Raw genomic sequence first — 11825 nt, 5'->3', positions numbered from 1 at the left:
TTTTTGAGTAATCATTGCCTGGATTATCCCTTCAGAGAGATCCTAGTTTTATCTTACACCAGTATCCTTAAAAATTTAGTGAAGAGAACACTAAAATTTGATAATTTACGAAAAAAGGAATCAACCATAGTATGCTAACGATAAAGAACGCAGCGTACTTTTTTGTATGAATTCATGGAAAATTTGCGTCATTAAAGTCTCAAAATGCATCCAAATAGAGTTAATATTTCAAAAAATTTCCGGAAAAGACTTCCTGAGCCCACTACCCATGATAGGAAGCCAAGATCTACTTTCGTTGTTTGTGTATGCATCAGGCATAACGGACATCCACTTAATAGTTATATCTAAGGTTGAATGCATGATCGTTCCTCAAAACTTCCTTCGGGCAGGCCCCGTGTGTTTCACGTTATGATTCAGTCAGGGTCCAAGATAGGTCTCTAATATGACATCTTAAGAAGGAAAATTTTAACAAAGCAATTATATTCGACGGAGGAACTTTGTGAAAATATGATTCCAAGATATCAAAATGATTTCGGACCTAAAGAAAAAAATATGGAGAAATATTTTTCATGAATTCGACGAGCTTCATTGTAAGTTCGAGCTTACCTAATTTTCGAAACCTGTACAAATTTTCTACCATTTTTCAAATTTTTGCAGAGACATACCTGTTTGTATCAATCGGACGATACACCTAGAAAATTCAGACCTATCTGCATGATCACAACGGTCGAGAAGATCTTTGCGCACATACTTGTTTCAAGACTAACAATACATATAAGTGAGTCGTCTTCTTTTGATCCATGAAAGCATGGATTTAGGAATAAGAGCGGCTTCGATCTTCGATCGGCTGAGCAAAAATCTCAGCGTGCTGATAGTTAAATTGGTAGATAAAACGATAGACAAAGAAAACATAAAGGATATGGAGAGATCCAATTGATAGAAGCGGGGCTGCGATAGGATTGCGCGAGTATACCTTTTTTACCTTTATGGAGGTGCCAGGTATCGGAACTTGGCTGTTTTGAAAACGTCTTCAAATGCGGCGTGATACCTCACGCATTCCGGAGAGTTCAAATAGTTGTATCATTGCGCCGTAAGAATGTGACGGAAGATTTAAATGGACTCCTCCATGCACGCTGGGCGTGTCGATTTCTTCTGAAATTTTTGCAGCGGTGAATGAACAGCTGAAGTGCGCTTCACCTAGAATTGTTTTTACGAATGGGTGGTTTTTCTACGAGGATTAAAAATAAACGAGCGGTACGGAATATAAGAAAAGAATATGAGCTATGCATAACGATAATCCAGGTATCGGAACTTGGCTGTTTTGAAAACGCCTTCAAATGCGGCGTGATACCTCACGCATTCCGGAGAGTTCAAATAGTTGTATCACTGCGCCGTAAGAATGTGACGGAAGATTTAAATGGAGATAGCCTCCATGCACGCTGGGTGTGTCGATTTCATCTGAAATTTTTGCAACGGTGAATGAACAGCTGAAATTAGAGTACCTGTATGGGGAGAGTAGCGACAGATCTGAAACTCCGAAAGTCCATCAGGCCTTCACCGATGCCTCCGCGAATAAAGTTAGGGCCCAAAAGGGCAGCCAACCTATGAATTTCGAATGTCCAGAGCGATTTACAAATACAATTGTTACGAACCGTCGTTTAGAAAGCATGTATTTGGTTTACTTTTTGCATAAATTTACTTATTTTTGCGAAATAACGCTCATATTTATGTACATTATTAGCCATCTTGGTTAGAATTGAAATCTGTAGGCTGGCAGTGAAATTTTGTGTGTTAGAAGTTGCTCAGAAGGGTGGCTGCATTTTTGGGCCCTAAGCCCTCCATGAACCGAACTGTCGCTACTCTCCCTATACAGGTACTCTAGCTGAAATGCGCTTCAGCTAGAATTGTACCTTCAAATGGGTGGTTTTTCTAGGAGGATTTTAACTAAGCAAATAGTTAGAAATGGAAACAAAATAATATGAACTTTGCAAAACGATTATTCCTACAACGGAACTTGGCTGTTTTCAAAACGCCTTCAAATGCGGTGTGATACCTCACGCATTCCGGAGAGGTCAAATAGTTGTATCATTGCGCCGTATGAATGTGACGGAAGATTTAAATGGAAATAGCCTTCATGCAGGCTCGCCACATCCCATCTCGGGCCCTGGTATCAGTTTTGAGGTCTGGGCCCCAAACACGGAGGGGGTGGGGTCCGAGGGGCATCCGCCGAGAAATTTTAGAATTTATACGACTAATTGGACGCATTTTGAAGCTTCCATAAAGAATTTTTCCATCAATTTCTGCGGAATAATTATTTTTTTTTTATACTTTCAGCACAAAATACTTGCGATTTGTTCCATTCAAAACATCTGGAATTTTTTTTTGTTTTTTTTTTTTGGGGGGGGGGGCATATGATACTATTTTCAGTTCTATGAGGGCCAGGCCCCCGTGGACTCCCCCTTCCTTTGTCTATGGCAAGGGAGTTGAGCCATGAGCCATTGAAGTCGAGGATGCCCAGACTGGAGACCCTTAACATCTGACGACGGAAGAAAATGAAACGCAGTTACTAAAAATATCCCTCTGCACCGAAAATCTTGAAAATAGATAGAAATTTTCCAAGAAGTATACTTCTTTGAAAATGTAAGAAGAATTCTACAGTGCCCCAGCGTGTTTCTGAAAATCTATTCTATTTTTGCGAAATTTTTAGGGTACATTTTTCACTTTTTCTTAACACGGGCCCCCACCGGGGCCCGGGCCGCGTTGCCAGGGACCCAGTAACCCCCCCCCCCCCCCCTTGTGGCGGGCCTGTATCATAGATATTTTAAAAGTGGAGCGGCCTCCAACCATTCAAAAGTAACTACACGTAAAAAATTGTAAAACAACCATGTTCAAGTTCTTTAAGAGATGAATGGAGTTAATACCAGATGGGTGCACCCGAAAGAAAGCGTATATTTATAATACTCTAATTGCAACATTATGCACCACTTTCATACTTTATTTTTAAAAAATGTTTATAAAAACCTACACACAGTTTTTCTGAAAAGTTTCCGCGAAAATACCCGAATGATTGCAAATAAAAGTATTAAATATTCGACGCTATATTTTTATTCGTCCTAGTTTCTTTTAATATAACGAACAAAGATTAAATATCATCCGAGTTTCTGAATGATAGGATACATTTTGAAAGGAAACATATTTTTCCTTTAAATTATTATGGTAAAAACTGGAGCAGAAAGTCAAGAATGATGACAGGCAGCACAGTATTGTAGGCGCTTATGTGCGTTTCAAGCCAACTGACCGACTACACTGCGTTCAGCGCAATGCGAGAAGTATTCATGCAGTCTTGCAGGCGCCAATATGGGCTTGACCCCGACCGCACTATGTGGCGCAATGCGTGAAGTATTCTTAAAGTCTTGCAGGCGCTTATACACGTTTAACGCCGGCCGCACTGTGTTTGGCGCGATTATTCGAACTCGCGGTAGAATAATCGCGGCGTCGAAAAATAGAGCTTAAAAGGTCTGTGTTGTGTTTCGACGCCGTATGAGCATTCCAACGTTGCCTCGTCACTCCCGATGAAATATTTTTTCCGAGAAAAGTTGTGAACGTTCTTTATACCCAGTTACTCACGACCATTTTTCAATCTTTTCACTTCGTTTTTCATCAGAAGGTAAAGACATCGACGATTTGTCAACAAACTTACCTAGACTAGCGTTAACATACAAATGCGTTTAGTTTCCAATTGTTTCCTGTTTGAAAAACTTCTAATTTAAATTAGCTTCATTTTAAATTCGCGCATTCCTGTACCAGATGTTAAGGTTTTTATTCGCGCAATCCTTCTGCCTTTTTCGCGTAATCCTCATATATTTTCTTAGACCTTTCGCGCAATCCTGGATTACCGTTCGAAAAACGTCAGAATCCTAGTCGATCGACTTATTAGCCACCCCCTTCTCTTTCCTGGCAAGAAGGGTACGTTGTGTCTTAAATCTTTCGATTAAGAAATCGCTTTCAAGTCGGTATCACAGGCATATTTCATCGCAACTTTAGTCAAAAGAGGGATATTGGAGTGCCTAGATCACAAAATGAAGAGCTACTGTAAGGATGGATCCTTGGTACTACCTATCGGGATTCTCTTTGAAAATAAACTCAGGAGTATGGCAGGCAACAGGACTAGGTCCGGATAGTCTTTCTGGTTAATTTTGATGAAATTAAACGATAGAAAATGGATTCAAGAGGTGTCGAGAACGTATACGCGTTTTGCGGATGACAGGTGACACTTTCACTGACAAGTCCTCGCGGCTCATGGTCAAATATTTGTAATATTAGGCCCTCCCGTTTTCCATGATGTACCTCTATTAGTTACAGTTTCAACATATATTTTAAAAAAATACACCGTAAAAGAAAGATGACATTTTCCTAAGTGCTGAATCTCCAAATAAGAAACACCCTAAAAAAGATACTAAAAGTGTCAAAAGACAGTTAAAGAGAGAACTACAGAGGAAAAAATTGAAATGAGAAGATAGAAAGACACAGCTACTGATATTGAATTCCAAGAGGAAGGCTACAAATTCAGAAATTTCAACCGATCAAACCATTATTTTACCTGGAAAAGTCCGAACGTACTTACCAGAGACTCCTTATAGGTCTAAGATTAGGCATGGATCTAGAGCCAACGTCACGGAAACCAGCAAAAAAAACTAAGAGACAACATGTTATTACAGAAGTTTATTACCAAATATTACAGAGGCTTGATTTTTCAAATGAAAGCTGTTGTGACATGCGATCATGGCAATCTTGTTTCAAGGTGTTAGCGGAACATCATATAGACAACATTTTGCAATTAAGAACTATAAATCTTGGCCCGGTTTAAAAACAACGTACGTGCCATTACTTTTCCTATGCACATAAGTGTTTTTTCAGATGAGTTAGAATTCATAGCTCCAAATTGCAAAATGTATTCCATACATATAGATGTATTTCTATCAAACGGAACTACGTGCATTATGACGTGTGCCCTGTTATGCACATATTCTTATGGGTCTCAGGGCTCATGTCTCAATGCAAATAGTTCCGTTTGGCAGGAATAAGTCCATATCTCCGTTTGCGACGTTGCAGACTGCCTATCAAAATTGAGTTTTCTTTGGAAGACTAGTCAACGTACTTTCTTGAAAACTCCTTTGAGTTTTCTTATCCGCAAGCAGAATATTCTATTTTAATTGCACGCTATAAAGTTGGCTTTTCTCTCTTTGATATAAAAAAAATAGGAGCGGACATTTTTAGGCACCGTAACGTATATCGACGGCGTATGGCGGCAATCACATAACTCGGTTTGCGGCGTCGCAGACTTCCTGGCATACATTATCTTTTAACGGAAAACTACTCAACGGAAATTCTGTAAATCTGCCGTGGTTTTCCTTCTCTGTGCGAAGAAAATTCTGCAAAAACTTCAAGGAATGTCAATTTGTGATCCTTTAAAAAAATAACATAGGGGCGAAAAGCTTCAGACACCGCAAACGAGATATGTGATTGCGGACTTACGCCGTTGATACGCGTGGTTTTAGCCGTCGCGCCGCCGGTTGCCGCCTTGTCGTCACCTTCCGGCCAAAGTATCACACTGCCATGCGAAGTTTAAATATTTTCCCCGCCATTTTATTTTTTTACAGGGAAATGGAGATGTTGCATATGTGAGGGATTTGCGATTTGACAATTGATTTTTATGTAAAAGTTCTCGAGAAATACGATGGTGCCACTGGTTTTCTCTGAAATCAACTCCCAAGCTCAAAAAAAGTTCTCGAGTTGAGACCAAAATGGAGGGGATATCCCACGCTATCCTGGGAGTCCACCTCTACATCAAGACAAACTCTCCATGCAAAGATAGGGAGCAAATACATTCACAGGGCTGTCACCTTATTTGGGGTCTCTAAAACTGAAATCACGGCAATGTATATGCTCCCTATCTTTCCATGGAGTGTTTGTCTTGATGCAAGGGTGGACTCTTAGAAGAGCGTGGGATATCCCCTCCATTTTGGCCTAAACTTGAGAGCTTTTTTGAGCTTGGGAGTTGAGTTTAGAGAAAACCAATGGTACCCGCAAACTTTTACTTAAGAATCACCGGACAAATCGCAAATTCTTCACACATGCAACATTTCCATTGTTGGTTGAATCTGTTGGGAAATTTCACTGAATTTTATCGAGAACACTGAGAAATTCCGTGAAATTTTCAGACAGCTTCGTCGAACAATTAATTTCTCTGTAAAAAAATGAAATGACGGCGGAAATTTTGAAACGTCGCATGGCGGTTGTGATACTTTGGCCGGAAGGTGATGTCAAGGCGGCAACATCGACGCGACGCGACGCCGGCGCCGAATGCACCACGTGTACTTCGACGGTGCAAGTCGCAATCGCATAACTCGTTTGCGGTGTCTGAAAATCTCCGCCTCGATGTCATTTTTTAAAGGAGAACTAATTGACACATTCTTGAAGTTTTTGCAGAATTTTTCTTCGCACAATGAAGAAAAATCATGGCAGTTTTAAAGAATTGCCGTTGAATAGTTTTCCGTTTAAAAAAATAAAGTATGACAGGAAGTCTGCGACGTCGCAAACCGAGTTATGTGATTGCCGACTTGCACCGTCGACTTGCTCTTGCAAAATCGAATCGGGGTTAAAGAAACGGCGGTTGCCTTTAAATAATGCACCGGTATGATTTTGTCCGTTAGTCATTCCGTGTTCTGCCTGCACAACTGCACCAGGTAAGCTTGTCAACATTCTTCGGGTTGGGAGAGTGGAGTGTGAAAATCAACATCTTGGGTCCGATGTTCTTCTGAAAAAATTTATCACGAATGAGGGATTGGATTATTTCAAAGTTGACGTTTTGAGTGATGATTTGGATCGATGAACAAATTTGTGTTGATTCATGTCGATGGCTCCAGTGAAAAACAAGCGTGGAAGCTCTAATACGATCGGATTAGAGATGCATTCAGCTGTTTTCTTTGTAGGCGCGTTTTTAATATACCGCGAGAAGATGAGCACCGTTGAGATGAAAGAACTCGCTCACTAAAATTTGAACTATCAATTTTGATAAATAACCACGCTGCCACTAAAAAATTAAAGTACAGGAAAACGAGTGTCGTCAACTGTGCTTTGACATTAGAAGCATTTAACAAAGGTATCACAAATTAATCTATTTTAAATATGTTGTAGGTCCCGCTAGTATACTAGTATACTAAAATTTTAGAGGGAGGTTGAAATAAAAAACCCTCTTATTGGCTGAGCGCTTAAAATGCGAACGTTTCAATTTTTGAAAGAAAAATATACCTAAGCGTTGTCCTTGAAATTTTCCGTGGATTTTTTGGGCTCATTCAATGATACTCGTATAAAATTTTTAAAAATTTATGATTTAAACTTCTCTCAAAAAGTTAAAAAAACCTAAGATTTTTAAAAGTCACAATGGAGGTAAGCATTCTTCGTCCGCTGCCATTGTTATGGACCATCCATGGGTGAGGAAGTAGAAAAGATCTTGGAAACACGTAACAAGTTCTGTTGTTAGGCACCGTATCTCCTGAGAGCATATTGTCCAGGGAGGCCAAAAATAGGGCTCAAAGCTCAAAATTGCCGATTTGGAGTTCTCAACCGGGCGGGATTTCGTCTTAACCGCAGGTAGTTAAACTTCGCGAGATATTACGGTGTTAAGAAGTGCATAGCATCGAAAACTGAAAGTCAATATTGTACATTGGGATGTCTGGGATTACCCGGTCTGGGGACCGGGTTCCCTGCTGCACCTTCTGGACATGTTGAGTCTCCACGTTAAGGTGCTTACTTGCATACGATATTGCTCTGCTGCGTAACTCCATGAGCTAGAGGGAAACTTCACATATCTTCTCGTCAAAATCTTACGAGGAAATCGATTCACACAAACGGGAATTATTCGTAACTCTTTGATCAAGTAATTTTAGCACAGTTTAGATGGAAGTTAGATGAGCCAAATAACGTCATTTGCATTTTTCCCATTTGACCAATGTTAATAAATTGTAAACACTCACATCTTGTGAATATCTTGTTTGTGAGTTGATATCCCGACTTCTTGTTGTGTGAAATGTTTACATACCTAAACACCTGTATCTGGTTCCGGTTCAGCGGCTAGGCGTGAGTGATCGATTATCGAAATTTCTCCCTTTGAAGCTATGGTGAAGAATCGATTATTGATGTGTTCGTTGCGAACACCCTGTGAATCGATCCTCTTCTATGGGTTTAAATGGCAGATCAATCGATAAATCGCAAAGCACGTCACGCCACTGCTACGATTACCAGAAATACGTCCAATTGTCATTTCAGGATGTTAAAAATCTACGCGACAACTCTAAATTCTTAATAAGTATGAGTACTCCGGTTGTGAAAGTAACATCCTAATGACGTTAACTGAACAACCGAAGAGTTCATATCAACATTCCAGAGTTATCGCACAAATTACTAATATCCTGGGATGTTGTTTCAGCAATTCGACGGTGTGAGTCCGCAACCACGTATCTCGGTTCGCGACGTTGCAAACGTCCTGTCATACTTCGTTTTTTAAACGGAAAACTACTCAACAGCAATTCTCTAAAATTGCCGTGATTTTGCTTCTCTGTGCGAAGAGAACTCTGCAAAAACTTCGAGGGATGATGTCAATTTGAACTCCTTTAAAAAATAATATGGAGGCGGATATGTCCAAACACCGCAAACAAGATACGTGGTTGGAACATCCACCACACAGTGGATCGAGTCAATTAGATAGGTCGGCCATGAAATTTTTGACTAAAACTGCAATTTTTAAGTTGAAATTGAATGCACAATTTCAAAGTATTTTAACCTTAAAATGCATAAAACTGGGTGAATTTTATGCAGAAATTGAAGGAAGATTAACGCCACAAGTGCCTCGAGATGCGCTCAAATAGAGTTAAAATTTCAAAAATTTTCCGGGGGAGGCCCCCCGGACCCCCCGCTGACCTGGGGGGTATTCCATACCCCCCAGACCCCCCGGTGGTGGGGGGCCAGGCCCCCCCCAGCAAAATGGCCTAGCTACGCCTATGTGTCTATTTCGTCCCATTTTAGACTTTAAGGGGAGCTTCTTAAAGAAAATTCCACGAGAAAACCAATGAAGCCACTTTTAGAACTTCAAAGTCTTGTACAAACGGTGTTATAAGCGTCTAAAGTTTCCAAATTTTGTCCGACTTCTGCTATTGACTCGATCCATTGTGGGCCGTCGAATCGTTTTTTTCACATACTAAACTTTCTTTCTGAATATTTCTCGTATTTTGCTGCAGGATGGTCGAGACCAAAACCGAGAATCCTCGTAAAACGAAAGGCGCCGCTCCGAAGGAGAATGGGTTCGCCAAAGGCGACAAGAATAATAACGACCTGAGTGATTACGAGGATGACCTCAGTCAGCTGATCAAAGCTGACACGAAATCAGCGGAAGCGGGACCGCACAAGATGGAAATTGTCTGGTTTCCCAACGCCATAGGATTCTTCTTCCTTTACCTCCTCACTCTCTACTCTACCTACCTCCTATTCTTCGATTCAAAATGGCAGACGAAAGTTTTCAGTGAGTGTCCCGAGATTTTCTTCATATTCTCATAGAAATTTAAATTATCATGAGTGCTACACTACCGTGCGACACAAAAACGTCGTAAACGCCACTTACAGTTTTTTGGAAACAATGTATCATAGCAGAAAAACTTGTGTACCTTGGAACAACGTGTTTACAGCATTATTTTGCAAATACTATAAAGAACCTAACCTGAAAATTTGAGGAGCACGGGTAAAACAGTTTTTATTTTATAAAGTGTTAAGTTCTAAAAAACGCAGGGAAGTCTTCATGGATTTATGGGCGTTCTTACTTAGCACGGCATGGCAGTACAATACAAAGTAATGGGTGATCCAAGGTCCAACCGACAGCTGGAGAAACGCGTCCCATGAGTAAAAAAAAAAAAAAAAAAAAAAGTTTTTTCCTGGTAAATTAGAGCAGCTACGCCCCCCCTCTTTCCGGGAGAATCGTCGCTTTTTCTGAACTTTGGCGACGGTTACAGGCAAAAACTTATGAAAAATGGCTATCTTCCATAAGCTCTCGCGCTGAATGTTTCCATGGCCTCAAAAATATCGATATCTTAGGTTAAAAAGGAGAATTATGGGGGTCTGTTTTCACAGTTTTTGTTCTGAGAAATCCAAAACCCCCAACCCTCCCACCTTTCCGTTGCGATATCGATATTTTTGAGGCCATTGATGAATTCAGTGCTGAATATTATGGGATAGCTAGCCATTTTTCACTACTTTTCGTCCGCAACCGTTGCCAAAATTCAGAACAAAACGATGACGCTCAGGAAAACTGGGGACTGTAGCTCTTTTACGGGTAATTTTAAAAATAAAAAACTTCAGGGAATAGAAATGTATTATTTTTACGCATTGGACACGTTTGGCGGTTTATCTTCGGATCTGCCTTTATTTTTGCAATTCCCTTTTCTCTCAGGTCGGGAGGGAGAAAAATTTGTCATAAAATGGCAAAAAAATTAGCACAGAAAAAGACAGCTACACAAGTAAGTATTCTGAAAACAATGTTGAAGTTTTAGGATCTGACGATGCTTTTCCATTTTTGATTTTCAGTGATAACTAGTATGATTTTCGCTGGGCTAGTCACGACAATGGGGGCTCACAGGCTGTTCACGCACCGAACCTACAAAGCAAACTACTGGCTCAGGGCCTTCCTCATCATCAGCCAAGTTGTCGCAGCACAAGTAAGAGAATTATTCATTCTATTGCTTATTGATTCATATTTCGTCGGTCATGCGTAATACAAAATTGCGCGAATTTTCCTAATTTCAGAGTGAAATTTGTAAACAAGTTTCCTAATCTGCTGCGTTGAGGAAAATGGACGAGTAAATTAATGTCCCATTGTTTCCGGATTACTCTTTGTAAGACTTGCATCCGTCGGACAACTTGCGGAATATTATGGGTGGATTTCTGAGAGGGCTTTTAAGTAAATTAATGTGACATATGGACGGTGAATCTTCCAAACCACATATCCCGTTCGTTGGCAATGTTTTAAAATTTCCTATTCCATTTTTTTCCTACAGAAAATAAAGCAAAATTAGTCCTCGAATAAGTTGTTAAAGAATTTCCTTTGCCGAGAGAGAAAAAATCACGGCAGTTTTTCATGATATAAGTTGAAAAGTTTTTCATCCAATAAATTTAGGTAAATGAAAAAAACAACAACATAGCAACCGAGCAAACCGAGATACGTGATCTGGGAAATGCATCATCATACATAAAAACTTCACGGAAAAGTATTCAAAAAATTTCTCAAAAATAAATCTTTATTTGTAGAAAGTTGACAACATTTGAATGTTCATGGGACGTTTTTTCTCGGAACGGCAGGTATTTTGTTCGTAGTTGCGACCAAAAGACGGAACTGTTGGCTGTCGGTTTATCCATCGACGCAATCGCTGCAGAAGCGTCTCAGCGCGCCTTCAATTCGGCGGACGCAACACACAGTTGCAGCAAAGTTAGTTTAGTTGCGTGCATGACAAACTGTACATCATCATCCTATGTTAACAAGCAGAACTGTGTTTCTAGAGTCTGGATTGTTAATTCTTCAGTTTCCAGAGTCTGGATTGTTGATTCCTCATTGAATGACTTCGATAAAATGTAACACTAGGATGGAGGTTCATCGATGAAGGCCATTCCAAAACATTTCGACGCGGAAAAAAAAGAGCTCGGGGTTGTAAGATAATATGGACATTTCAAATTATTTGTGGTAGTATCCTAATAAATTAGATTCCCAACCCAAATGTTGCAGT

General features: G+C 40.1%; 1 protein-coding gene across 1 annotated transcript in view; it reads left to right on the top strand.

The window, feature by feature from the left end:
• The first annotated feature begins 6730 nt into the window (after positions 1–6730).
• The window catches only part of LOC109038227 (acyl-CoA Delta-9 desaturase), a 15325-nt gene continuing 10230 nt past the window's right edge, over positions 6731–11825 (top strand). Inside the window, exons 1-3 of the mRNA XM_019053213.2 lie at positions 6731–6746; positions 9297–9577; positions 10633–10763. Coding sequence (XP_018908758.2) covers positions 9298–9577; positions 10633–10763 — 411 coding nt within the window. The 5' untranslated portion in view covers positions 6731–6746; position 9297. The remainder of the gene's footprint in view (positions 6747–9296; positions 9578–10632; positions 10764–11825) is intronic.

The sequence above is a fragment of the Bemisia tabaci genome, chromosome 9 (genome assembly GCF_918797505.1).
Source record: "Bemisia tabaci chromosome 9, PGI_BMITA_v3".
Classification (NCBI taxonomy): Eukaryota; Metazoa; Arthropoda; class Insecta; order Hemiptera; family Aleyrodidae; genus Bemisia; species Bemisia tabaci.
Note: the sequence above shows the minus strand (reverse complement) of the source record. Positions and strands in the feature narration are given on the sequence as shown.